Source organism: Patagioenas fasciata, chromosome 17 (genome assembly GCF_037038585.1).
Source record: "Patagioenas fasciata isolate bPatFas1 chromosome 17, bPatFas1.hap1, whole genome shotgun sequence".
In the NCBI taxonomy this organism is placed as follows: domain Eukaryota; kingdom Metazoa; phylum Chordata; class Aves; order Columbiformes; family Columbidae; genus Patagioenas; species Patagioenas fasciata.
Genome location: NC_092536.1, coordinates 12,175,345 through 12,202,686, shown reverse-complemented (window position 1 = coordinate 12,202,686; position 27,342 = coordinate 12,175,345). Strand labels below are relative to the sequence as shown.

At 43.9% G+C, this 27,342-nt stretch overlaps 1 protein-coding gene across 2 annotated transcripts in view; it reads right to left on the bottom strand.

Annotated features, from left to right (window-relative positions):
* FBXW8 (F-box and WD repeat domain containing 8) overlaps positions 1 to 27,342 on the bottom strand; it is a 53,383-nt gene that overhangs the window by 10,774 nt on the left and 15,267 nt on the right. For both annotated transcript variants that reach the window (XM_065851288.2, XM_065851289.2), the window contains exons 5-7: positions 17,427 to 17,584; positions 9,801 to 9,997; positions 7,520 to 7,729 (exon numbers count right to left, since the gene is read on the bottom strand). In XM_065851288.2, the coding sequence (XP_065707360.2) occupies positions 7,520 to 7,729; positions 9,801 to 9,997; positions 17,427 to 17,584 (565 nt within the window). The remainder of the gene's footprint in view (positions 1 to 7,519; positions 7,730 to 9,800; positions 9,998 to 17,426; positions 17,585 to 27,342) is intronic.

Genomic DNA, 27,342 nt, shown 5'->3' with positions numbered 1-27,342 from the left:
TGCTGTCCAAGAAGACTAAATTAATTCACAAACAATCAAAATCTCTGTAGACAGAACAGTGAAGCTGGGAACTTTGTTACATCTCGCAGCTAAGCGAGGTCAAGTGTGGGCGATGTGCTCTGGTTGAGACACTTCCAAGAAAAACCAAGGAATGGAAGGCAATGCTGTTGATGGAACTCGTCCATGTGCATCCAAGACCCCAGCAGGTGCTTCGGGATCCTGCGTTGTCGGAGATGTCTTTTTTGGATGAGACATTAAAACAACAAATCCCCAAGCACTTGTTATCCAAGAGCCTGTGGTGCTTTCAACAAGAGCAGGGGTGTTCAACCCACCGTCCTGGCGGGAAGCCAGCGGCAGCGGCTCCGTGAAACGGCGACTCTCCCTCCGCCATCGCCTTTCTGCTTCTTGTCATTGTCACAAGTTACCGCATCGCACAGCTGGTGAAAGCTGGGTTATGTCTCAGAATCGGGCGAAGCACTCTGTATATATAGTGTATTTAGTTATTATTTAGATGAAGTGTTGAACGGAGCATCATAAATATCAGTGAAAAGTACACTGTAAAACCACACGCAAACCCTACATCCACCTCCTTACTGAATGATGCACAGGATACAATCAAGAACGGCCTTCTCATAAAGAACCATCTAAGATAGAGGTTTCTAACCATCATTTTACAGAATCACAGAATGGACTGGGTTAGAAAAGACCTCAGAGATCATCAAGTCCAACCCTTGGTCCAACTCCAGTCCGTTTACCAGATCATGGCACCAAGTGCCATGTCCAATCTCAGTCTAAAAACCTCCAGGGCCGGTGAGTCCAGCACCTCCCTGGGCAGCCATTCCAATGCTGACCACTCTCTCTGCACAGAATTGCTTTCTGATCTCCAGCCTCAATTTCCCCTGGCAGAGTTGAAGCCCATGCCCCCTTGTCCTGTTGCTGAGTGCCTGGGAGAAGAGCCCAATCCCCCCTGGCTAGAACTGCCCTTCAGGTCGTTCTAGAGAGTGCTGAGCTCACCTCTAAGCCTCCTCTTCTCCAGACTAAACAAGCCCAGCTCCCTCAGCCTCTCCCCATAGGGCTTGTGTTCAAGTCCCTTCCCCAGTCTTGTTGCTCTTCTCTGGACCCGCTCCAGCACTTCAATCTCTTTCCTGAGCTGAGGGGCCCAGAACTGAACACAATACTCCAGGTGTGGCCTCCCCAATGCAGAGCACAGGGGAAGGATCACTGCCCTTGTCCTGCCGACCATGCTATTTTTGATACAGGACAGGACACCATTGGCCTTCTTGGCCACCTGGGCACACTGTTGGCTCCTGTTGAGCTTCCTGTCCATGAGTCCCCCCAGGTCCCTTTCTGCCTGACTGCTCTCCAGCCACTCTGTGCCCAGCCTGGAGCGCTGCAGGGGGTTGTTGTGGGTGTTGTTTTAGAGACAGAGGATCAGAACAAACAAAACCAAGTTGCTCAAAGAGGCTGAGGAACAAGCGGGAAAACTGGGAACGGAATTTGCATTTATTTTCAGATGATGTTTCTCCCCCTTATCCTTCTCCAACTAGAAGCAGCATTGCCTGAAAGCACCCAAACATCGCCAACAAAAGAAAGGGTCATGAAATTTCAAGCCCACCACGAATACAAAGGGATCTGGGTTTTGCTCAGGTCAAAACCATTCAATTCAATGTAGATACACTATCTACAAAAGCAATAGGGGTATTTCATATGCATTTGCGGCAGAAGTCATCAAATTAAGCCCAACATATGGCACACACTAGGGCAATTTTGAATTTTATTTCTAAAGGGATGTGGAAAAAGAATATTTTCCAAGTTTACAAGCCTCGGGGGCACAGTTTCCCAGTGCAAATGTATTGAATTGCCTACTGTAAATATGGCACATAACACTGCAACAACAACAACAACAAAATTTTACTAGTAACAAATGCAAGGTCAGCATATTGATACTTGCACACAGAGATAAGTGTTCTGGCTCCATAAATTTGAAGATGAGCTAAGATTTAAAAGGAGCAGCCGAGGGAGACAGACAGACAATCAGAGAGAAAGAAAAAGAGTAAATCAAACACAAAACAGCCAGTAAAAAAAAATCTAGAGAAAAGCAGTTAATATACATGAATAATGGATGTTTGATTTAAAAGCAGTTTACTCCAATATGATGTAATTTTTGACAATCAGCCAGAGAGACTATTTTGCAAGTTCTTGCCAGATATAAGTCATTGTGTAAAGCTGGTAACACGACTGTTTCTCCAAGCATGTGGAAAATTGACTTTCATGCCATCCTAAAGGTGACTTGACGCTGGCAAACGAGAACTCGGATTATTTCGCAAGCATTGAGCTGCACCAAGCGGGCTCGAGCAATGCTGAAAGACCCGCTGCAAAAATAATCGTATAAACAGCTCGCAGCAAATCCAGCAGCAAAAAATGCCAGCGATACTCACGATTTGCACCTCCAGACATCTACCCCTGCTGTAAAAGTTGGATGTGATGCTGAAGGCAAGTGGAGTTTGGTTTTTCCTCGAAAGTTTTCGTTTGACTGGAGTCAAAAAGGAAGAGTCCAAGCTGGCATGGGGAAGAAGAGCCAAGCGTGGTGCAGGTTCTGCCAAGGCACCTGCAACCCATGCGGTTCCAGCCCTGGGGGCTCTGCCAGCGGCCCCGGCTCTGCCAGCCCCACGGGGACAGGGACAGACTGTGCTGGGACCTGGAACCAGGACCTGCTGCTCAAGGCTGATGGAAACGTACCGGTATCCAGAGATGAAAGGATATTGTGTTTATCCGCTGATAACCACCACTGTGTGTGGAGCACAAGTGTGATGGGAGCGGCTGAGGGAGCTGGGGGTTCAGCTGGAGAACAGAAGCTGAGGGGAGACCTTCTGATCTCTGAACTGCCTGAAAGGAGCTTGGAGCCAGGGGGGGTCGGGCTCTGCTCCCCAGGAACAAGCGCCAGGAGCAGAGGAAACGGCCTCAAGTTGCGCCAGGGGAGGCTGAGGTTGGATGTGGGGAACAATTTCTTCCCCAAAGGGCTATGGGGCATTGGAACAGGCTGCCCAGGGCAGTGCTGGAGTCACCATCCCTGGAGGGTTGGACAGACGGACATGAGGTTCTCAGGACACGCGTTGGATTATGGTTGGACCCGATGATCCTGAGGGTCTCTTCCAACTGAAATGATTCTACGACTCTATGAAACACCCACTCACTAAAGAACAAGCCCTAATCCAAAAAACCCACACTTTCCCTAACCTAAGGACAGGACAGGAAAAAGGAAGGTGGAGTAGTTCATATAATGGAATAAATTCTCTTGGTGTCACAGATTATCACCTTGAATTCTCAAGGCACATTCTAGTAACTACATTTTCAAAATCTGAAACACTTACCTAAGCAGTTGTGCCAGTTCTGAGGCATTCATATTAATGTCCAAACAGGTAAAAAAAGGCAGAATGTCATTAGCATTAGCCGATCAAAAGGGATCCATCTATAGCTATATCTCTCTCTCATCTCTCTGTCATCTCTATCTCTCTCCATCATCTCTGTCTCTATATTTCTTAACTTGCAAAATTACTTTTCATAATTCACAAACATAAAAATCCCAAATGGATGATGGTTACTTTTCAGCAAGGGAGGGGTTAACCAATACATCAGGCAAAATTCAGGCAAGGAAAACTCGTGGTGTCTCTGCTGCACTGTATTTCTTTCAGTGCCTGACCATAAAATTTACACAGTTCAGATCCTCATAAAGAGTTCTGTCTCTCACACATGCCACCAAAGAGTTTATAAAGAAAAAGGTATTTAAACCACCCTTCACCTCCAAAGATCTGCTAAGACCCCACAGTCCTACAGCTCCCCAAAGAGAAACGTTTGGGTAAGTCCCAGATGTTCGAATTCAGCCATTGGTAGGACCTGCCCTCCTACTGGTGTGAAAACAAGAGCACATCGAGATGAATGTAATGAAAACGCAACTATTCACGAGGGCCACGGTGGTTAACAAAACTGAAAACACCCTCCCATTTCTTAAACAAGAAAAATCAAGATAACAGTATTTGAAGTCTTTGGAACTCTATGAGAACTGGAGATATTACAACAGCAGAAAAGACAACGGAAGTTCACCAGCTAAAAAACAGGAGGATTTTAGTTAAAATAAGGTGCAAGAAAGATGTAGTGGCTTATATAAAGCAGCTATGACCTAAATACATCATCCAAGAGAGACTGTAGAGTATGAAATGTAATTTAAAGGATTATTTAATTTTTTTTCAGCTAATATTAGCTCATAACATCCATTTCAAGTGGTTAATTCTACTGGATACACTCACATTAGCAAGCAGTTGAAGAACTCCATGGAAACATTAAATATGGGGGCAAAACGAGGCAGTATTTCAACAGCCGATGAGAAGGGATGGGTGATGTTGAACGGCATTTCACCAAGGACACGCCAATCGCCAGCTCAAAACAGACGAAAAAGCGACAGCATAACAAACAACTCCCAAGACATTGGACCTCAACGTATTTAACCTATTTCTGTGTTGGGAGCTCTAAAAATCGCCACTGTCCCTTTGCTCCTTTCTTCCCCATCTGCCTGTTGTGACGTAAGGTTCAAATTCACGCACAAAGCAACTAAAACCACAGACGTACCGTGAACGGTGCCTTGTAACACATACAGCACAAAAAGAATTATTGATTTGGTGGGAAAAAACCCAAACGAATCCTCCCGTGTTGATTATCTTCTATGGCTAAGAGCTCATGAATACATTATTTCAACTACGTTTTGAAATATTCTCTTATCCCAAAGAGAACAAAGCACCTATACATGTTATAGAATAATCCACAAGCAGGAGAGTGCTCACCTGAAGCTACAGCAGGTGACCAGACTGACTTGATAGCAGACAGGCCATTCAGAGCAGCTTATAAATATATCAACTATGAGAAAAGCTTCGGTCAGATCCCACCATCAGCAAGATAACTGCCTCAGAAACCACACGACGTTAATCCTGACGCTTACAGTGCTACCTGTTCAAGAGGTTTATACCCTGACATGAAGAGGACCAAAGCCAGCCCTCGTTTAAATCTGCGCGCTTAATTCTACGTGCGACGCTCGAACCCAAAATGTGAATGTTGAGACTTCACGATGCCGCTGCAGTGTCGGGATCACGGGTCTCCCAACCACTCGACACAATAATACGCTGTTCATTAGACACCATCCTTCAAGGCATGTTCGCCGGACATCACGAGCATCCATTTAGGCTGAAAGGCAAAGCCAGCGCGAGGGTTTTCCCCATGGGTCATCATCTGGTCTGTATTATTAGCTACATATGACCCTCAATGGGAAGATAGACCTCAGCATTTCAATAATTTGGAATTTAAGGAAGATGGTACATTTCACATTGAGTTAATACAGTTGAAATAACCCTAACTAAAGAAATTTCTCTTATCTTAACATAAAGAGTTCCAGGAGCACTAAATGAACTTTCAAGCAACAGCACCACGCTTGTGCTGTTTGATGCTTAATGAAGCTGAACTTCTCACGGATGAAGCGTTTATATTCTCCCCCCTCTCCTGCACCGGTGTCTGTCATCTAACAACAGGCAAGTCTATGCAAAGGATTTGATGTTTTGCTCCTCTTTGACATAAAAGTTCCTACAAAATTTATGCCTCAGATCTCTACTCTGCTGTCAAATTTGGTTAAAATTAGACAACGATTAAAAAAAGAGAGAGGGAAGAAGATGGTTTCCCTAACAATCTTTTCATTAGAAAGCAGTTACTAGGCAGTAGCATTAGGATTGGCAGCTTATGCTAAAAAAATACGAATATCCCTTGGGGAAAACAAAGAAAACACCAAACAGAAAAAAACCCACAGTTTTCCTGCTACAGCAACACAGGCAGCAGCAAACGGGGCTGGAATTCTTCACCGCTACATTTCCCAGAGCAAAGGCTCTCCTAAGGACAGATTGTCAACCTGTGACCAGCATAATCAGCCAATGCGAAGTCCCTTCACGTCTGCGCGAGGCGAATCATTATCATAATAGACATTAGTAATTAATTTCCGGCGTGATGTCAGCTGGTGCGGCGATGCCAAGCGAGCGTCGTTGTCAAACACACGTCGGCCGTCTGGACGACTTCGGTCCCATCTCCCTGATTAGGATGCGCGGCTTAATACGACCTGCCACTGAACGCCAAATACTTCGGAACTACATTAGGAAATATGTCCGGCTCTACAGAGCAGGGCTCGGGGGTCTAAGTAGATTTCTCTGTTCCTTTATGAGGCGCAAAGGTGATCACCGATGTAATGCCCCTGAATGAGGCAATTTTACCTTCTAACCTCCCACCTCTGGAGGGAGAAAGAATTGGATTAGGACGACTAAGGAATTAATAAAGCCAGCATGGCCTCGCAGCATGTCTCAGCCCTAGAGGTATTTATGGTGGCCTCAGCATTTCCCCCATGAAAGTGAATTTTAAGGGGAAATTAGATGCAGCTGGAAACATTTATTCCTAACACACGGGCAGCCCTAAATAAAGTGTTGCTGTTCGAGTTGCTTGCCAAACAAAATGCTGCATTTGTACCCTACAGACCACAGCTCCTTTCATCTGGGCGCTCACCTCCCCACCTCCCTGAAGCACCCGCCTTCCCTCTTTGCTGATAACCATGAAGTATAATCCCCAAAAATGGAAATTACAGAGTGGGAAAGTCAGGGAGGATGCAGGAAAGGGACAGAAACTCTCCTCGAGGCATCTGGAAACGGGTCTTTCTGCAGCTTCATCCCTGCCCTGGAGCGGGGCTGTGTCCAGGAGTAGGCTGGGATCTCAGGCAGCATTCTCCCAACAAAATACAGTTATTCATGCATTTATTTGGGTCCGCAGGCCCAAAATAGTCCCTCATGCAAGCAGAGAAGTTTGAGAACAGCTGCATTAGAGGCCTCAGCTGTGAGTCTCCAGCAGGGTTAGAAAAACAGTCCAGTTTTGATCTACCTGCTAAAAGAAGCAGACTGTGCCACAGGGGCTTCAAACCTACGATTATCATCGAGCTTCCTTTAACACGACAGTCACACCACCCTCATCACCATGCTGGGAGGAACTTAGTTCAAAAAGTCATGTGTGCTACAAAATAGAAGCATCCTCCTGAGATTGCACAATAGCAATGACACACAGCTCAGGATTCCTCATCAGAAAGGCTGAGGGATGCTTTGGCTTTTTGGCCAGGGGTTGTTTATTAGGGTTTTTAGGGTTTTTTGGGGTTTTTTTGAGACGAGTTCCCCCTAGAGGAACACTGCTGTACAGCTGCAGGAGCTGGGACTCGCTGGGGAGCAGAGAACACAAAATATTTACAGTGAACCTCATTAGCTGAACAACATCCCTACTTCAGCCCACGGGGAGAAAACCAAGAGAAGCATCAGGTTATTGCATTACAAAAACGTCTTCCATCTACTGCCAAAAGCTGAATAGCAGGGAAGGAAATGATCAGTAGCATGAACTCTTTTTTCCCTTGTTAATTATGAAGGTATAAAAATCTTACCAAAAAAGCAAAATTAAATACCTGGTTTGGCTCATTCAATAACCAGCCGAAGTTTTTCACCCCAAAAGCTGCTTCGTGAGCAGACACGTCGAGACACGTGACGGGCTGACCATAGACAGAATGGAGAACCTTGCCAGGAACTTGTGCCTTCAGGAGATAGACAATGTCTTCAGCAGCTGCTATTGTCACTGGGCTCCCCGTAACATCTGGAACCAGATTAAGGAAGTTGACCTAAAAAGAGCAGACTTTTTATTACAGACAAAAATTCCTTTACATCATTACCACCACACGCTAAACTGAACGAACTACTGATGTGTGGTTATTGGCTGTCCTGAATCATCCCAATTATGGATTAATTTCAGACCAAGACCAAGGATCAATTTTATTTCTGAACTTGTGCAAGTTTAGCTCGTCTGCTGAAATCGAGCTTGGAGTCTTTCAAATCAGCCCATTTAAAAAACTAATCAGAACACACCAAAATGTCACACGAAAGGAGCGAGACTTAATGGGCTCATTCAGATGGAGGACAGATATTCATAAGGTTAAAGCTCATGAAGCAATTATTGTGGTGAGAATGTGAATACAGTGCTCCAGGAGAGGCACCACATTCATGCAATGAAAGTGGAATAGCTGATGCTTACCCTAAAATGTACGTATATATACGCTAAATCAACAGAAAAGTCCTCACACATCTCCAGGACAGCCATATTTTCAGTTCCCCCATCCTCTGTCACAAGACCAGAATGATGGTGCTCTTCCCATTTCAGGAAATGAAGTTAAGACGCTGTTGAAAAGTCTCAGCATGGGAAGGGTTTAAACCGCTTAACAGCACAGCTGATCTCTGACCCGGCCTCGGAAGGGAGCGTGGTGTCCTGAGCGTCCGTCTGTCACGTGCGGCAAACTGACATTTCACAGCGAGACGCAAGAGTAAAATGGATCCAACTACAATGGACTGCATGGTGGTGTTTTAACATTTTTTTACTGGGAAACCTCTTAAAATGTTTGGGGATTTAAGTATTTTAAGACTTCGCTTTGAAAGAGGAGTGGTTTAAATCAGGAGTGGTTTAAATGGCAGCTTCATACCCACTACCTGTGCAGCCAGGAGAAAAGCTGCAAAACTCAATTTATTCCTATGTACTTCACCTTTCAAAAAGGCATTGCTACACTGAAACATCAAAAACTTCAGAGAATGGGGCAGCTTCTGATTTCTAATTAAAATAGTCTCAAAACTTCAGTGACAGAAGGTGCAACCTGAAGAAGCCGCACGACCAGTTACGGCTTCGCAAGTGATGCTATTAGCTCGGCTGCAATATCCTGCCTCAGAATTAATCAGACAGCGTTGATCTGGAACGAGACCTCGAGTTTGTGCTCCAATTCTACGCGAGAAAACTGATTTACAAAATGAGCCAACGTAGTTTAACGTTGACAAAAAAAAAAAAAGTAATTAAAAGCAGCCAACCTCCTGCACCATATGGACTTGTACTCATTTTCACTTGTAGCTTAAGCCAGTATTTCACCCTGGCTCTTCAGTGAGGAAAGGCTCAGCCATTAACCCGCTGCAAAATCTCTGCCTCTAGCTGATAACGCCGTTATCTAGTTCATTTTACTTGAGTATCAGTTCTCTTGTCACCGCTTTGTTTAAAAATATTATTTCATCTTTTTTCTTTACAATTGACCTATTTAACAAGGTCAAAAGTATTCTTAGCATCTTTGTTTTTCTTATTCTGTTTTATGGTAATTCTCTGGTATCATGCAGTATAATAAAGGAGTGAAGAGAAACTAAGAGGAGCATATTTAAAACAACTCAGTATCCAAAAATATATCCAGAAAACACTCTTTAGCCCTAAATTACTTCTCACAGTGAAAATGACGGTAAGCATGATGGATCACTACATTTACTCAGGACCACATCACTATGAAACATGGTGCTTGATGTGCAGACAGGTATCGGCGAAAATAGGCAGAAATAACTGAAGCTTTATCAAAGCTCTTGTAAGATTTTTATAAGATCCCTCTTAAGCGTACCAAAAGTAATTAGAGGATTGGGAGCTCCTGGAACGAAGTTGCGTAACACACAGAATCCCAGAATGTGAGGGGTTGGAAGGGCCCTGGAAAGCTCATCCAGTGCAATCCCCCCATGGAGCAGGAACACCCAGCTGAGGTTCCACAGGAAGGTGTCCAGGCGGGTTTGAATGTCTGCACAGAAGGAGACTCCACAACCTCCCTGGGCAGCCTGGGCCAGGCTCTGACACCTGCACCCCGAACAAGTTTCTTCTCAAATTTAAGTAGCCTGAAGACTCACCAGTTTCTGGATTTCAAACGTTCCTGCCGTTTGCCAGAATCCTCTGTCGTCGGCGCTTTCCACCTTGACCTCGAAGCCGGACGCTGTGGCCACCGTGGCACCTGCTGAGCCGAGGGCTAAAGCCTGGATGCTCTGGTTGTGCTGGTAGCAATGGATCGGCTCCCGCCCCAGCATCAGGCTCCACACGCTAACGGTTCCTGCGCACAGAAACAAAATAAACGCTATGCGTCGCCTTAGAATTCAACAAAACCTTAAAAGATCATTTAAAGATGAAAGTTTTCAAGCATTCTAAGGGAAGATGTTAATACAAAGAGAGTGTAGGGCAGGAAACCAGAACTTCAGGACATTGCACAGCACCACATAACAGGGTCAGAGGAAACTTCTCAAAATTATGGGCTCTGGTATTAGAAGCTCGTTGCTTTCATAGTAATTCCTGATTTTTTAGTTTTAGATAGCACTGTTATCTACCATGACAAAGACTGCCTGAATTCTCTCACTTTTCCATGTCTGGAGAATCTCAGACTTAAACAGACACCTACATTTTTATTCTGCTACACCCTCGCCCTCAATTACCACTGAAAACAGTGAGGCAGAACCCACCCGGAAAAGTTTAGCACAAAGTTTTGAAGCGAAGAATCCGAAGTCCTGCACACAGCAAACAAACCAGGGACTTTAATACCATTTAAAATAGTTTACAACCGGCAGAAAAGCTCCTAATCCTGACGCTCCGGAAAGAAAAATCAACAGAATAATGCAAAGCGGTCGATGCTTTCAGAGAGCTAAAGAACACAAGACACATATCACTTTTTTTCCCGGCACAGATCACCAATAATCTATTTAAAAGCACAGAACATTAAAGCAATAATCTGAATAAGCGCAACCTGAAGCAATGGGGAGTGTATGACGGAACAGAAGGGCCAGACGGAATCGGAGACTTCGGGGCCACCTTTGCATGGAATTAACGGAGGAGCAATCTTGAGATGCGATGGATAGGGCTGGAGAAGCCTTGGCCATTAATGATGAAATGATTAATGGGAGCTGCTCCTTCAAAGGAGACATAAAAGCCCTGACAGGCAGCTGGGGACGGGCACCGGTGCCAGTTCGCAAACACTCCTCCCGCGTCCCAAAGGAGGCAAAGCAAGAGTGTGGTAATGAAACTGCGCATAGCGAAATGGGATCTAAATGAGTTTAAATTGATTTATGTTTGCTTTTGTAAAGATTATTCGGTAGCTGGAAAGTGCTAGCCATGTGAAATAATGCAGATAATCCTTAAGATCCCTGTCTAATGGCACTCCCACTGAATATTTATATTCCTCGCCATGGGAATGGGTATCATAATGGGGACCATTTTTGTTTTATTAGGGATGCATATTTAAATTAATCTGCTATTTGCCTAAACAATTAGCTGCCTCTGTTTGTTTACACAAAGCCAAAACTGCAATTAGGCTTCCATCAAAAAGATAAGTCCCGACTAAAACTGTCCCGGTGGAGTCATAAGGGCTCGGAGCAGAACTTCCCAAAATTACTTCTTAGCATAATGGTAATTATGTTAATTGCTTGAAAGGTAAATAACTGCTGAACTGGTTTTGAAAACCAGAACGTTCGCTCGCATCACACACCCGCTGCAAACGAGTTAACAAATACAAATGGACGGCACGGGCTCCAATTCCCTCGGCAGCCCCAGCGGAGGCTTCGCAGAGTCCTCGCTGCAGATTCAAACAAAGAAAAGGGCCGAAGTTTCACCCCCAGGACAGCTATCGAAAGAAGGAAACTAATATCAGCGATAAAAGATTGTGGTGATGTCAGATCATGGATGTTTGAGCTGGACTTTTTCATCAGACAATGAATATCGCTGCCAAGCTCAGAGTACTGTCAACTTTAGTTCGTTTAAACAGAACATTTATCCCAATTAAAGACCAATTTGTGAAGGTAAAGCTGACTTGTCTGCAGTGAAATCTTTTATTTACACATCTCTGTTTTTAACAGAGTTTATTAACGCATGAAAGTTCTGCAAAATACCAATAAAATATTCAAGCCAAAGAACCCTCTTCTGACCATGCAGGCAAACTGGGAAACCCTGGAGTTCTGCTCTCTAAATTTGGGCAAAGCGGCCACTATTATTATTATTATTATTATTATTATTATTATTATTATTATTACATCTCAAACATGAAGAAGAGAAGGCAGTGAAAACGGTCGATGCAATAGTACAAGCAATTGGAGACAGGTACTTTGATTTATTTTGCCAGATGTTCAATAGCAAAATCCACCCAAAATATCTTAAATCAGGCAAACACAGTGTGTGCAACTTGATACACAATATGGTGTGAAAACATCCCTGGTAACAAAAATAACCCAAGTGACTTATAAGGTAACATCTGCCTAATGAAGGAGCACAATATAAATAGTAAAAAGGAGAGTTGAGAAGGAATGCAAAGAGCAATACTATTTTCTTGCATTAGGATGAACAACTATTTGCTTGTCCCCTTCTCCAAAAGAGCATCTGATTCTGTAGGTACATCCTTCATCAGCTGTGGAAATGCACTATCAAAACAGGTATAAGCATTTGTGCAGGAAAATATTATCAAGTTTTACATAGAAAAAAACAAACACTCCACTGTATTTATCAATAGGTAAAGATACCAGGTCTAAAAGTGCTACTCAGAATATTTTGTCCTTCACAGCAGACACAGCAAAACGTATTTATTAGTGTGCAAGCCTTTGCAACTGTCAATCACGTCTGTGTAAGGGCAAAAAAACAGGCATCGTTACAGGTAAAGTTATGAGTACGGTAACATAAAAAAATGAGGCGTTAAGATTTACCAGTGCAGATGAGATCACTGCTCTCCGTAGTCGATCTTCCTGCCTCCAGCACTGACCAGCACTTCATTTCCAAAGCAATATCTCTGCTAAGGTGAAGTTAAGGTTGCAAGCATACAGTATCTTTTTTAATATTGTAATCTTAAAAGTGTTAGAAGGCCATGAAATCAAAATTAGGAGCAACGCTTTCACAGCATGCTAAAATCCACACCACAACTGTGATTATTCTAATTTAACAATAACACCTCAAAATGATTTAGGCTTTAGAGCTGGCTTATATTTCACCTTGGCCCAAGGAAAAGAATTAAGCACAAGACGCTGATGAAGATGGTTTTGACACTTGACATTACAGTCACTGCGCAAGCCTTCTTGTTTAGCACTTTGGCCCAGATTGAACAAAGAATTCAGGTTTATAACTTCTAACTCTATATATTGTTGAAATGCGGTCTGATGAAAGGCCCATTTATTGCAATTCACTCTAGATTTCGAGGTATTTGGTTAAAACATTTTGCTATGAGCCTATTGTGCCTTACGCAGCGCGCTGCTGATCCCGCCTGCGCTCCGGTTTTGGAGGCACCAGCCAGTCTGACACATCTCCCGCGGTATCGGAGGTGAACGGCTGTGAACAAAGGTGCACGGTTCTGTTAGCGGTGCCTGTCTCTGGTCTATTCCCCGCTGGAAGCACAAAATCCTGCAAAAACAGCTGGCTTTTACATCTGTTTTCACACGGGTTTCTCTGGTGTAAAAAGCAACACTTTTGCTGCAAAAAAAAAGAAACAAGCATCTCTTTTCCTATGAAATACTCAAATCCTGTAATGGGGAAAGGTAGCTTGAACATAGAGGGGAAAAATGTTAAATCACATTTGTAAATAAACTGGCTGCGTTCTCCAGCGTAATACAACATGTATTCAGTGTTAATGGTTTGACACAATGACCTTAAAGGTCTTTTCCAAGTGAAATGATGCTATGATTTTATGTTGCAGCTCCTCCTAAGAGCGAGCGGAGAGCCGATTGTCACCAGGGAACCCGTGGGCCATCGCAGGGATGGCCGCGCTTCAGTGTAGATCCCATTACATCAGCTCTTCACCTGCCAGCCCTATCATCTGCACACTGCTGCCAGCCTCAGGAAAGACGTAGAGCAATCTACGTGGGTGTTACCTGCAAAAATACATTTTAAAAAAGGCAGAATTCTGTGTATTTTCATGCTAGTACCCTTCAGCTTCTGAGCGCAGTCGCACGGGAAGGACAGAAGCTGCTTAATCCACGTTGTGTACATGATGTTTTTCCTGGCTGTGGGTCACAGTCCTGACATTTCCTACCTCGATTTGAACAAAACAAAATCCTTTTTCACCTTTTGAAAACACTTCTTACATGCATTTTTTCCCCCTTTAAGCTGGGAACATTATAGCCTTATAATTTTCAGATAACATTATACTTCTACAAGGTACAGACAGCTAAAACACACAGGTGGAAATGAGCACCAGCCTGAAGTCTCCAAGCTGCTTATCTTGGAGTTTCTCCCAAAAGCATTTCTAGTCTGAGGGACCACCAACACACAGCCAGCTCGACCTTAGCAGATGCCTGGTGTTTATTGACTAAAATGTTGCATTTTATGTTCATTGCACTGCGGTTTCTCAACTTTCAGCAGGTACAGCAAGCTACTTACTGTACTGAACAGTGAGAGACTGAACCTCAGTTGTAAGAGTTGTGCCTTTATGTTACAATGACCACATCAGTTTGCACCAGCTGTTGTCAGGTTTAATCTCCATCACTCTTCTCATAGAGATTTCCAAATGACTCCATCCCTGTACAGTCTGTCAGAAAAGCTACAGACCAGAACGTCGGTATTTTGTCCCCAACTTGGGTACTCAAGAGGCAGACTCACCTTAACATGATGTGAAATCACATGCTATTTACCCAAACCAAGAGTTTTGCATCCACCTGTACATATCTGATGGGAATAAATATATTATACTACCACATGCTACACGCGCTTTTCTTCAAAAAGCTTTTCCTTTATCCCAGCTCGCTGGTGTCCCTGCTCTTCTCACCCTACAGCATGTCCTGGCACCTAAGGAAAACTCCAAACACATTCTTTGCAAGGAGGGACAACATTCACAAGCCGTTCTAAGGGCATCAGAATGGACAAGACGGCAGATTTCCCATCCCAGAAAGCGGCGCTGCCAAAATTCCCTTCCTGGAGCCTGCCAACAAGCAAGAGTTCTTCTGGTCCCTGCAGAAACCACCTTCCTTTGCCACAGGTCGCTACTCTGCAACTTGTGAAGTACCAACTCACTCCTCCCGACGGTCTCCAAGCACCACCGCGAAGGCTGACAGCGCAGCATCTCCCCACTGTGCCTACACAAGTACAAAGCGCAGCATTTAAAAAAGAAAAGAAAAGTAAGTTTTCTTGCTGCAGCGCATTGTTTTCAAGTCAAACTCCGAGATTCTGGAGGTTGGGGGTAGGGTGATGGCTAAAGTAGACCGCTGTTTCCCAAAAGCTGTGGCTTGCAGCCAAAGCCAGGCAAGCATGGAGCAGATGGAGTCCTGGCAAGACCTCCTCTGTCCCTGCATTAGCAGCATCTGCTCATTACCCAGAACCCTCGCCTGCTTTATCTAATGCTCCAGGAAAAGCATTTTGATTTGATTCATTTCAGTGCGGTAACGTGCAACACAATTAGTGGTAAAATCAAACTGGAGGCCTGCCAGTGCTGACAATAGGAAACAAGGCAGAAGAAATATGAGGCCAGTGGGTCGGAATTCAAAAATCACAACTGTGGATCAAGTTGCCAAGTCCCGTTGCCCCAGGTGTACATCCAGCGGCCCCGCTGAGCGCTGGCACGGGCGGAGGGAACTTCATTTTCTCCCCACACATTTTCCCCTCATTTACCTTGTTTCTCAGAGGCTGACGCCGTCGGAAACATTCACCAGGAGTCACAAATCAATTTTTCCTTTAGTGCCATCGCAGAGTTACAATTCGCTTTGGACGCAGGCATCCCAGTAAGACCAGAACAAAAATATATATAAATCTTTCTCCTTCCTATATTTCATATGCCTGGGGAAGCGTTTGCTACCAGCGAAGCAGCAAAAGAGCGCGAGCGGAGTCTGTCTGTTAGTTCTTCCCTGTGATCGGATGCCAAGGACATCACTGCGTGAGCTCTGGTGAACTGGGAGAAACTGATGTTATCGGGACGAGTCTGCGAGGCAGGGATTCGCCAGGGAAGTCTCGACTCTCTGCCTGACAGCACCACCTCCAACACCAGCAGATGGTTCCTCTGCCTTAGTCAAACTTACAAACAAAGAGAAAAGGGAACTGGAAAAGTACAACAAAGAACAATCAAACGCGTTCTCTTCAAAGTCGTCCTTGCTGAGTTTAGAATTCTCTCCGCCGAACTGTAAATACGTGCTTTCAGATTGTGGTTAGCGAATGTTTCTAAAATTGGTCTTTACAATTCCCTGTTCACATAGAGACTAATCTATTCTGACCAGGCTTCTCAAATCAGAGTAACTGCCGTATCACAGAGCCCATTAAAGTCTCTACCCAGAAGAATAGAAGAAGCTGGGTTTTCTGCAAACTGGTTTAGTCCCAGCGCACAGAGGACTGACGACAAGACTATGACAGGAAAAACCCCTTTGACAAACTATTAGATTAGTCAATGGGAGACTAGAAAACAAAGACTCTCTGCTAGTCATTGTTTGGCACGCTGGACCAAAAGCCAACAGTAAAACTATCATTGAGTTATCATTTTCTATGGCTCGAGTAAATGATGAGTATTCTGTAATATCAGAATTGTTGTTGTCAGAAAGCGTTGCTTACCAACAATTTTTATCCACAGAAAACCATTCCAGCACGATCCACATGAAAAATAACAGCTAAGGATGTTGATCATCTTAAAACAATTGTTTTCACATATAAAGTATTTAATTTACTTCTAAAATGAAAGATATGGATAAGAGATTTTGTTTGGATTATCCATCTTTGGTTCTGTTTCCACGTGCAGAAATCCCGGATCAAAGGCAGTTTGTGTACAAAGCTCCCTAACTTTGAAAATGCTCTTTATTCATCCCCAAGGAGAGGTTTTTAAGTGTCAAATCATACATTTTAAAGAAAGATGATAGGAGTTGAGTTCTGCCTGAACAACTCAGCCTAGGAACCCAACGGGATCAGCCCAAACCTGACTTTAATTGCTAGTCCCACATCCAGTAGATGTACGGTTGGTCTCTGGCTCTTGTTGCCCATTATATAAACATCTAAGCATTTAAAACAATGCATGTAACCAGGATTTTATTATGTTTTCATTAAATATTAGGTCACAGGTTTTATTTCTCTCTATATAATAACCCACCATTGCAAACCAATATTTCAGCTAAGAAAACGTGCATCCATACACGATGCCAAGAGCAAGAGAGGACGCACATTAATCAGATACGCAAGTTTACCAGTATTCCCATTACAAAGCCCCACAGAGCCCCAAGGGAGTTCTGGACAGAGGAGAAAGCTGGGGGAAGAACATTTAATATTTTTATAGCAAAACAAGTTATTTGCTTAAGATAGTTTGGCTGGACTAACCCCTGGCACTTTGCGCAGGAGCTCCAGTAGGAATTAAGCACCAGTTTTAATGGGAGCTGTGTTCCAGCACCTCCTAATGCATTTAGGGTTATTGGCCAACTTCTTTCTCACATAAAAGCGAGTGTGTGCGTGTGTGTGTAGACCCAGGATTACAGACACACAAAAAGCTGAGCACAGCTGCTTCGTTTTTGTAAAGCCTTGTTCTTTAGATAGGGAGGAGAGCTGTGGTTACTCACCGTCCTCGTGAGCCGCGACAGCCAGCGAGCTGCTTATCCTCACGCAGGAGACGCGTGGCCGAGGTCCAGCATCGCCAGGGCCGTGTGCCGGTTCCAGGATGGGGGCTGTGTAATCCCAGGTGCGAGTGTCCCACAGCCTCACCTCTCCTGATGTGTATCTGGAAGAGAAAGCCATTATTCATCCCAAAAAACAGCTGAGAAGAGGGAGCTGCAGGAGAACGGAGGAAGAAAGAGTTGTGGTTTAAAACTCAGTGCCTTTTACAGCTCCTAGACTGACTCTCCCCCTGTTTACACACTCTGTGTACAAGCCCATCAATTCTGCTCGCTTTATTTCTATTTACTGAACGCAGCATTAATTCTACTAAGACAGGCAGGTAAATTGGAGCCACAAGAACAACACGCCTAAGCTACCACAGTTACCAACTATTGATATTAGCTTTACTTGTAGCGTGCAAGGAGAGCCAGGCTCAAGTGAAGAAAGATAATCAGTAACGAGCCTAAATTACATCATGGCAACACTTCAAAGCGTTTCCTTTCAGTCTTTAAAAATCTGTGATTGTGGTGGTGCCAAGGAAAGGCTGTTTAATCAGAGTATTTATGTACATACGTACGAGCACTCACACGCAAACACCCACCCAACCTACTGATCTTTACAGAAAGAAACTTTCTAATGCCTCATCAACAGATGCCTACATCTCTGAAGACTAATTAATTTATTAATATAATTAAGTGTTGTATGTAGAATTAAGGCAGTGCTGCCTTCTTTGCAGAAGGTGCTCTCACTGAAACATCAGAAAAACTATAGTTTAACATCAAACTATGGTTGCCAGCGAGAAAATGAGAAAAAATAGAACTCAACTTCTTGGATAATAGTGAATATACCTAAATAAATGAAGTTTGTAACACAGCAAGCAACACGGAAACTGTTCCACGCCATACAGCACGCTATTAAAATAAAAGACACTGCAGGCAAAGTAAAGGAGAAGCTCCCTTTACAACTGGTCAAAGAACACAGCTGAAGGTATTTGGAGCAGTTCAATAACTATTTAAGAGAAGTTTTGACTGAACTGTGACAATTAACACAGTGAAACAGTTTAAAGTGTCTTTCTCTGCCATACCCGAGGCCTGGATTCTGTTGGAAAATGAAGGGTCCTTCCTGCTCTGTCAGCTTTGTTGTTATGATTCTGATAAGCTGCAAAGGTCTACAGGTTAGAAACCTGGCTGTCCTGTGTTTATGAGGAAAATAAGACATCACTTATTTACAAAGGAGGCGAAGGAAGGTGCTTAATAAAGATTTAGAAGATGCTGGAGTTGGACTCAGATCTGGGTCTTTGGGCAGCACTGGGGTACAGGAACTCAGAGCAGGTGAATTCCAGCGGCTCTGGGTGAAAACGCTCCGCTCTATACAACGAATTAAAGTGCCTGAGGGGGCGGCGGGATCTGTCGAGCAGGAAGAGACGCACATCAATTCTCTGCGCTGGAGCTGTGTCCTTGTCACCTGGATTCCTCTTCAGAGCTTTACACGGTAACACAGAAGGAAATGAGAGAAGAGGGTGGGATGGTGCTTTTCCCTTTTCCTCCCTCTGCAAATGAGGCCCCAAATTCCTCTATGAATCCTGTTTTCATTTCCAATTTAGAGTAGCATTACTTAAAAGAAAAGATCATAAAATAAGCTTCCCTAAAGCAATGCAGAACGTTTCCTTTTGGACCAAATAAGCAGCGCAGATTAGCCCACAGTAAATATCTTTAGTATACAAAACTGAGAAGTGCTCATTTCAGATAACGTTAAAATTGGAGATCAAGCACAATGGGGCAGGTAATTGCAGATCTGTTGCAGTCCCGCTCAGCAGGAGACACACGGAACACTTCGGAAGCACTTCAATTTTTGAGCTGCTTTTTGTTTCCCTCTGTGTCTGAGTTGGTTGGGTTCATGTTTTAAAACTTCTTCTAACTGCAAAGGGTAGCACATTATTCCCAAGGGGTAGCCAAAATTCTCTTGTCACTATGTGACCCTGTAAAGCAAGTTTTGAGGCACTGGTGGAATTGACAGAAGTGACAGAATATTCATTTTCATCCCCAAACATGCAAGACCAGCATCTCCTCCTCATGCACATACATGTTCACTGTCATATAGTCCAGTTTCAGAATGTAAGAAGGACTAATAGATGGAGAAGATAGAAAAACAGGAGTAGAGACACAGGGCTGCCTAATTCTGTGAGCACTCTGCTTCTGGTTTTTCCACACAGTGTGTAACACAAGTGATCCTGGGCTCAAGATGTGAGCATCCATAGAATAGATAACACAGATCACAGTCTTGGAATTAAAGATCCAACATCACAGGAGCACAAGAAGTGCTTAAATTAATCTTCTCTGAGAATTCAACGAAGCCTAAATTCAGTTTGAACCATTCTCTCTTCCTGAAGAAGAACCTGAACCACCTCTACAGCTGGGCTCAAACTGGCACAGAACCACCAAACATTTCCGACTACCAGTTTGAAATAAATTTGAGTCAAATTCTGTGGTGGGACTTAAACACAGGAACTGTCTCCGCTTGGCAGGCTCTGCATCAGAGCACCAGCAGCCTCCTCATCCTCAGCCCTTCCTCTCTATTGATGGATGGGTACATGTTGAAGACCTTTTACTTCTCCCCATGAAGCCGAGCTGCTCTCCCACCCCAGCAAGGACCTGTTGAACACAAGAGCTTGTCAGTGCTCAAAAGAGGATGAGCAGAAAGATGGTGACAGACTTTTGAGCAGGGCCTGTTGCGACAGGACAAGGGGTGATGGTTTTAAACTAAAGGAGGGAGATTCAGGCTGGACATGAGGAAGAAATTGTTGCCCTGAGGGTGGTGAGAGCCTGGCCCAGGTTGGCCAGAGAGGTGGTGGATGAACCATCCCTGGAGACATCCCAGGCCAGGCTGGACGGGGCTCTGAGCAACCTGAGCTGGTGAAGATGTCCCTGCTCATGGCAGGGGTGGCACTGGGGGAGCTGGGAAGGTCCCTTCAACCCAAACCGCCCTGTGATTCCATCTCAGTCCCACGCAGTGAACCTAAAAGATCTGGAGAGATGTGACAAGTCCAGGCTGGAAACACAAGTGGAGATCCAGGTCTGGGCAGGAAACCAGCATGGGAAAATGGGAGATATAAACCATCTCCCCGGCTGACAACGCTCTCGGTTGGCCATCGCCACCGCCTGCCCGCTTCCAGCGTACACTGGGACTGGACCAGGACTGAACTGGAAGAATTTCAAACACACATGAAGCCAATTCAGGACTAAAAAATTTAATAGTTCAACTCCCCGCTTTTAATGCTGTTGTAAAGAGCACCACACTTTCAATTTGTAACCACAACAAAAGGCTTTTAAACTATTAAAGCATTGCCTTGCTGTAAAAAAATAAAAAGGCTGCTTTATTGCAGATAATTGGCAAATCTGCCAGTCAGTATAGATGGCTGAAGAGAAGAAGACGCTGCACTGTATAGAACCTATTTCTAGATGATTTCAGCATTCCTCTTCATTTCCTACCACAACAGTCTTTATACTTTGCCACGGAAATGGGTTTGGATTACCAGGTCCTGAATGAACAAACCAAAGATAAGTCTTTTGGCCAAGAACAGGCACAGTCCTCCAAACTCCTTCAGTTGTCGATTCTTCTATCACGATGGCTATGGAAAGCCAACAGAACTTTCTGCTGGAATGAATAAAAAAACCCTCAAATCTTCCTGTTTAATATAACAACAAATACATTCTATTTGCTATAACGCCAAGAGCATTCAGCTGCTGCTTTTCCCCCTGATGGGATGATTATTGCAGTGGCAGGTAAATACTCCAATGTCTAATACAAGCCACTTTCTCAAAAAAACACCCCAAAACACAATACCAAACCCAAACCACACCCAACACCTATAAATTCCGAGTTCTCACCTGATTTACTTCATCTAGAAAGGCTGTTCTAAGTCTTACTTTCTGAAGCACAACAGAAAAATGCTGTTGGTCACAACCCCAGGTCTCCCCTCTCCAGACGCCCCGATGCGCCCCAAGGCGTTTCATCCCCACAGATTTCAGCTCTGGGTCTGTGTGTCTGTCCCTCCTCACCAGACACAGCCTTAGTGTTCAGCAGAGACTGACACTGCACTTTGCTCTTGTTCTGCTGAACATCTCAGTTTATTCACATGAGAAGTAGCAGCAGGACAATGACAAGTGCTATACTTTTCTAACTATCCTTTTCTAATTATACTTCTCTTTGACAAGCCAGGTCTGTAACTCCGGACACATACGTACACATCTGTAAAAATCAGCCTGCAAATCCAGCTTAAGCTTTACAGACACGCATAAAAACCATGGTGAAACCGAGCATTAAAATGTAACCAAAGCATTTCAACTACTTTTTATGGGCAGCAACGTGGCAATGAGATGGAGCATTTCCTCGTGCCCTCTCACGCGAGTGGAAGGAGAAGAGGCTGGGGTGAGAAGCCGCCGGTGTCCCGCGATGGCCGGGAAGCAGGTGGCGATGCGCGGAGCACACGGGCCCTAATGAAGTGCTGCTGAAGAGGAGGACGACTTCACAAGGAGAGAAACATCAGGAAACTGGTCAAAACACAGAGCCGCATCTGAAAAAGCTCAATCGTGTTGGATGGCAATAGCCAGAACAAATTTGGGGAAGAGGAGGGGGAGGCTGATCTCTCTCCAGAGCCCCAGATGTCTTTATCGCTGCCTAATGACAATTATACTCAACCAATTAAGACACTGCTATCACAGTTGCATTGTTAGTAAGCCTTTGGCCCTGAGTGTTGATGGCTGTCTAATTAGTGTTTGTGCAAAGTACAACTGCAACTAATATATAAACTGACAAATACACAAAGAAAAACTGTTAACAGGAACATTTTGAAAACTCTGCTCATTCAGCCCATGGCAGCAGCAAAGACAAACCGCTTGCTTTCGTGGCTCGCTTACTGCTGGCACTGCAGAATTCCACTTCAAACGAGCGGGTCAACTACATCGTCGTTGGGTTTCTGTTGAAAGAAGACGCCGGTGTTGGTCTGTTTTGTCGGCTGCCTCAAGCATCCCACTCCAGGGCAAGTCTTCCTACACTAAGTTGGTCTGAACACCAAAGATTTTTGATAAGGCATCAAGATTAGTTTATGTTTTCCATATTTTCTCTAATAAAATAATAGCAAGAAAACCAAAAGGAAGGAGTGAGGGAAAAAAAAAACCCTTTGTTTCACAGTTGGGTTTGATTTCCAGAAGGCAAAGTCTGTTCAGTTTCCAGATACCTGCAGTGATCAACAAAACAAAACAAAATCCACAACTTTCTTTCAGGCAGCCAGTGACCATCTGTTAATGCTCAAAAGATCTGATTACGAAGTCCTTACAATGTCAATGCATTTTATTGAAGTCGGTAGGAATTTTGCTCAAGTAACAATGTCCAACTACAGCTCTGTTTAAACGGATGCCTGTTGATAAGCAAGGAAAATAATGAGTATTTTGCATTGTCTTGCTACAAGAAGCATCTCAAGACCTTTTATCCTCATTCCACCAAAAGCAACGAAGCAGTTCTTCATGTGGTTAATTAAAACATCTACTCAGTGACCCGCTCTGTAGGCTTAAGAATAAAGCCCAATTAAACATGCAAACCCAAGCCCAAACACCTTTGTGAGTTGGTTCAAATTGCTCCTACGGTTTCATCTTCCCTATAAGGCTCAAGAAAGTGATAATTCATAATGTTCGATTTATAAAAAAACCTCTTCATCAAAAACACTGCAGGTTGGAAGGTACCTCAGTCACTGAGATTATTACATGGAAATTATTGGAATTATTCTAATACCTTCTTTATACCCACAATTCTTCTCTGAAATGAGAGATAAAGATGGGCTGCTTAGATATATTTCCTTAAGGGAAGGAATCAGGAGACACAGTGTAGTAGCAACAATGGAGTAAAACACTACTTTATATGGCACAAGATGATATAAATAACACAATGACAAAAATTAATAGAATTGGATCAGAAAAGAGAACAAAAATTGCTACTACATAGCTTGGCAGAAAGCTACACCACAAAATACAAAAAAACCCCAAACGACCCAGATGTAGTATAACCAAAACCAGCACTGGAAATAATCCTAACAGTGGCAGAAGAATGTAAAGGAGAAAAGTGATGTCCCCGATTCCACCCAAACATTACTGTGGGTTGCTTGATATACAAGTGTAGCGATGAAAAAAAGAGATTAACTTGTACCAAAGAGGATCCGGAAATATTTGAAGACTTGACATGTAGGAAATACATCCTGGGCATCCCTCAAATCAGTTCCCAACCTCTTCTGCTGGGGACTTGACTTTCCAATCCACCGACCACGCTCACAGAAACCGAGCTTATTCCTTTCTTCTCAAGGCCTTATTTAGGAAATTGTAGCTCTGGAAAGTGGGTTATCTGTAACAAAATTAACATTTCACCATCCTAAAGTGCTTCTGCGTGCCTTGCTTTCTTATTAATTTCAAGTGCATGCAAATGTCATACCAAGGGAACAGAAACAAGCCAAAGGGTTATATGGTAGGCAAAACATTTTAATGAACACTTACAAAAGCAGAAGTTAAAGAAAGTCAAACTGACTCTAGTAACTTTCTTAAGGCCAAGAATCTCCCATCATTTACATTGAGGTTCCAGCGGGTTGCATCAACCGGGCCCATTAATTAACCAGATGCTCTGACCGAGGCAACATATTAACATAGGTACTGCCCATAATAATATTTTCAAAAGAATTCATGAGGAATTATGACACAATTTGGGAAGGATCTGGTCCATCAGCCCTATTAATTCACGAAAGACGAACACGCAATACAACGAATGAAACAATGGCTGCAGTTTCAGCTGCAGGGGAGGAAACACCATTTGAAGATGATGTAAACCAACATGTTTACATGTTGGAAGGAACACAAACTGCACCACACTGCAAAGAGCAGAGGGGAAAAGTACCACCTGGACTCCAGGCACTGATGGCAACAGCCCAGAGGCTGGTGGGTTGTGTGTGAAGATGAAATGTTCAAGAAGCTTACTAGAAAAAGGACGACTTTGTGTGGCCTCAGCAGAAAACCAGGCTTCACAAGCTCAAAATTAACTATTAATACCACGACTTCAGTACACTGGACATCACTACGCGCCGGCACATCTCCCTGCAGCAACGTGTTCCTCTGCATCCTGCAAAACCACAGGTAAAACCACAGGTAAACCGAGAACTTCAGGCTGGAAAAGCAGCTTTGACAAAGGGTCGGTATCAAGCTTCTGCTATTGGTTTCACCTGAAAGGCTCTTTTTTCACAGGATGACAGAGAAGCCAATGTGTTTGTCACTTAACACAACCTTCCCTAACTCCGACCCCTCTGAACTCATGATGTCATCCCTGTTTCAACCCTCGCTTCAAACTAAAGCTCTGACACTTATTACTTCTTAACAATGATGAGAATGAGTGAAGAGTGAAGAGGGATTTGGGGAAGGCTGAAGGAAAAAGGCAAATACTTTTACCTTCTGTCTTACCTCTTTGTTTTACATCCGGGCTCAGTCGCTGGCTGGGGAGGGAAAGCTCTATCAAAGTTGTGCCATTAAACAAGTGACATTCAAGCAATTAAATAAGGCAGGGGTTTATTCAGGCGGTTTAAGACTTCAGTTTGTTAACTTTTATTCATTTTCATTACTAATTAATATTTTGGTTTCCTCGGGTCTGCACGGTGAATTAAGATGCAAGAGCTAATAAGAAATACCTTGAGAATAGCCCACAAGCCCTATAGCAAGAAAACCAAATTAAATGAGAGTTGACATGAAGTTTTAAAAGTGCGGAAAAGTGTTTTTGAGCCTTTCGGGCTAGTTTCACACATCATTATAAAGCTAAAAAGGGCGGCAAGCCCATTTCTTAAAAAAAAAGTCATTTGCAGGTCACCTTTGAGCAAGAGGAAAGCAGAGCGGGAGGTGATGTAGAGAACAAAGAAATCTACCGTATAGTAGCAGCTCCTTATATGTTGTAAAGACATATATGCTTATTGCTCATAAAGATTTAAATTGAAAGGCTCAAATTGTTCCCAAGTGCTGCAGTGTTCGAACAGCAACTCCTCTATAACTTCAGCACAAAGACAACTCCATGAAAATTGTTTCAGTGCATTTAGTTTCTCACTACGACGGAATCAAAATGTGTCGCTACCTCAAAAAGAGATGATTCCCCAAAGCACGGAGGATATTTAGGTAGTTTTCTTTTGCTTCTCATCACCTTTTTCTAGCACCACTAGGAGGAATCCCACCTGTGGCAGGTGTGCTCCAACCTGGAAGGGGAAGAAGTGTCAACCTGTTGATTTATCGAGACGCTCGGAGCAGATGAACTTCACCAGCGCTAACACAAGAAAATAAAAAGTCTAGGAAAGAAAACAGTACTCACTGGGTAAAGGAGGAAAAAGGCTGAAGTTAAAATGTAAAGTGAAGAACCAGAGGTTGATTCCCAGAGGAGTCTTTTAGGGATGCGGGGACTCCAAGCAGTGTCTGCCAGACTGGACTTTGCCCTTAAATCTCCATTTATGCAAACTCTAAACTATCGGTCTGCCACTCTTTTTCAGTCAAAGACAACTGAAAAAAGACAAAGTAGATAGCTTTGTATCTCTCGGTCTTTGGAGGGGTGGTCTGACTCTGGATCTCTCCTGTGTATTTTCATTCAGGAAGCTTTCAGAGCCACCACCAGCAGCAGTAAAGCCCCGGTGCCCCTTCCAAGCATAAAACAACGCACAATAAACCATCACCCTAACTCACAACAGACTTTGTGCAGTTTTACGGGGCAAGATGATCGCCACCAACACCAGGCAAGTTCGCCATTCAGCCACACAGAACCACAGAATGGACTGGGTTGGAAAAGACCTCAGAGATCATCCAGTCCAACCCTTGGTCCAACTCCAGTCCATTGACCAGATCATGGCACTCAGTGCCATGGCCAATCTCAGTTTACAAACCTCCAGGGCTGGTGAGTCCAGCACCTCCCTGGGCAGCCATTCCAATGCTGACCACTCTCTCTGCACAGAATTGCTTTCTAATCTCCAGCCTCAATTTCCCCTGGCAGAGTTGAAGCCCCTGCCCCCTTGTCCTATTGCTGACTGCCTGGGAGAAGAGCCCAATCCCCCCTGGCTAGAACTGCCCTTCAGGTGGTTCTAGAGAGTGCTGAGCTCAGCTCTAAGCCTCCTCTTGTCCAGACTGAACAAGCCCAGCTCCCTCAGCCTCTCCCCATAGGGCTTGTGTTCAAGTCCCTTCCCCAGTCTTGTTGCTCTTCTCTGGACCCGCTCCAGCACTTCAATCTCTTTCCTGAGCTGAGGGGCCCAGAACTGAACACAATGCTCCAGGTGTGGCCTCCCCAATGCAGAGTACACGTTAAGTATTTCATGCAGTCAGACTTACATACGCATATATACACATATAATACATACAGACAGTATTTTCACACAGTCAGACAGCAAAACAGCCTCCCAACACATTACACCACAGGACCCACAGCATAATGAGAGCACGGTTCAAACAAGGAGCAGATACATGCTCCGAGATCAGTATCTCCAGAAGACTCAATCTCTGCCTACAAATGCCCATCAGTGTATGGCAACGCTGCCAAGAAAAAAAGTAGCAATTTTACTATCTGAACATGCACTTGCTTAACAAAAAATCAACCATATATCGAAGATTTTATTATCAAAAGGTGAAGAAATCCAGGCATTCTGTACTGAAAACAAACATACAGTGTTAGGTACAGCAAACCTAATCATCAGCAGTAATTCATAAAAGCCAAGAGAGCAGACATATAATTGCTTTAAGTAAACTCTGACTTGGAGAAGAAACTACATTTGAATTGAATATGGAGAGGGGGGAGGACAATATCCCTTTAAAGAAGCTCCTTTGAGACGTGTAA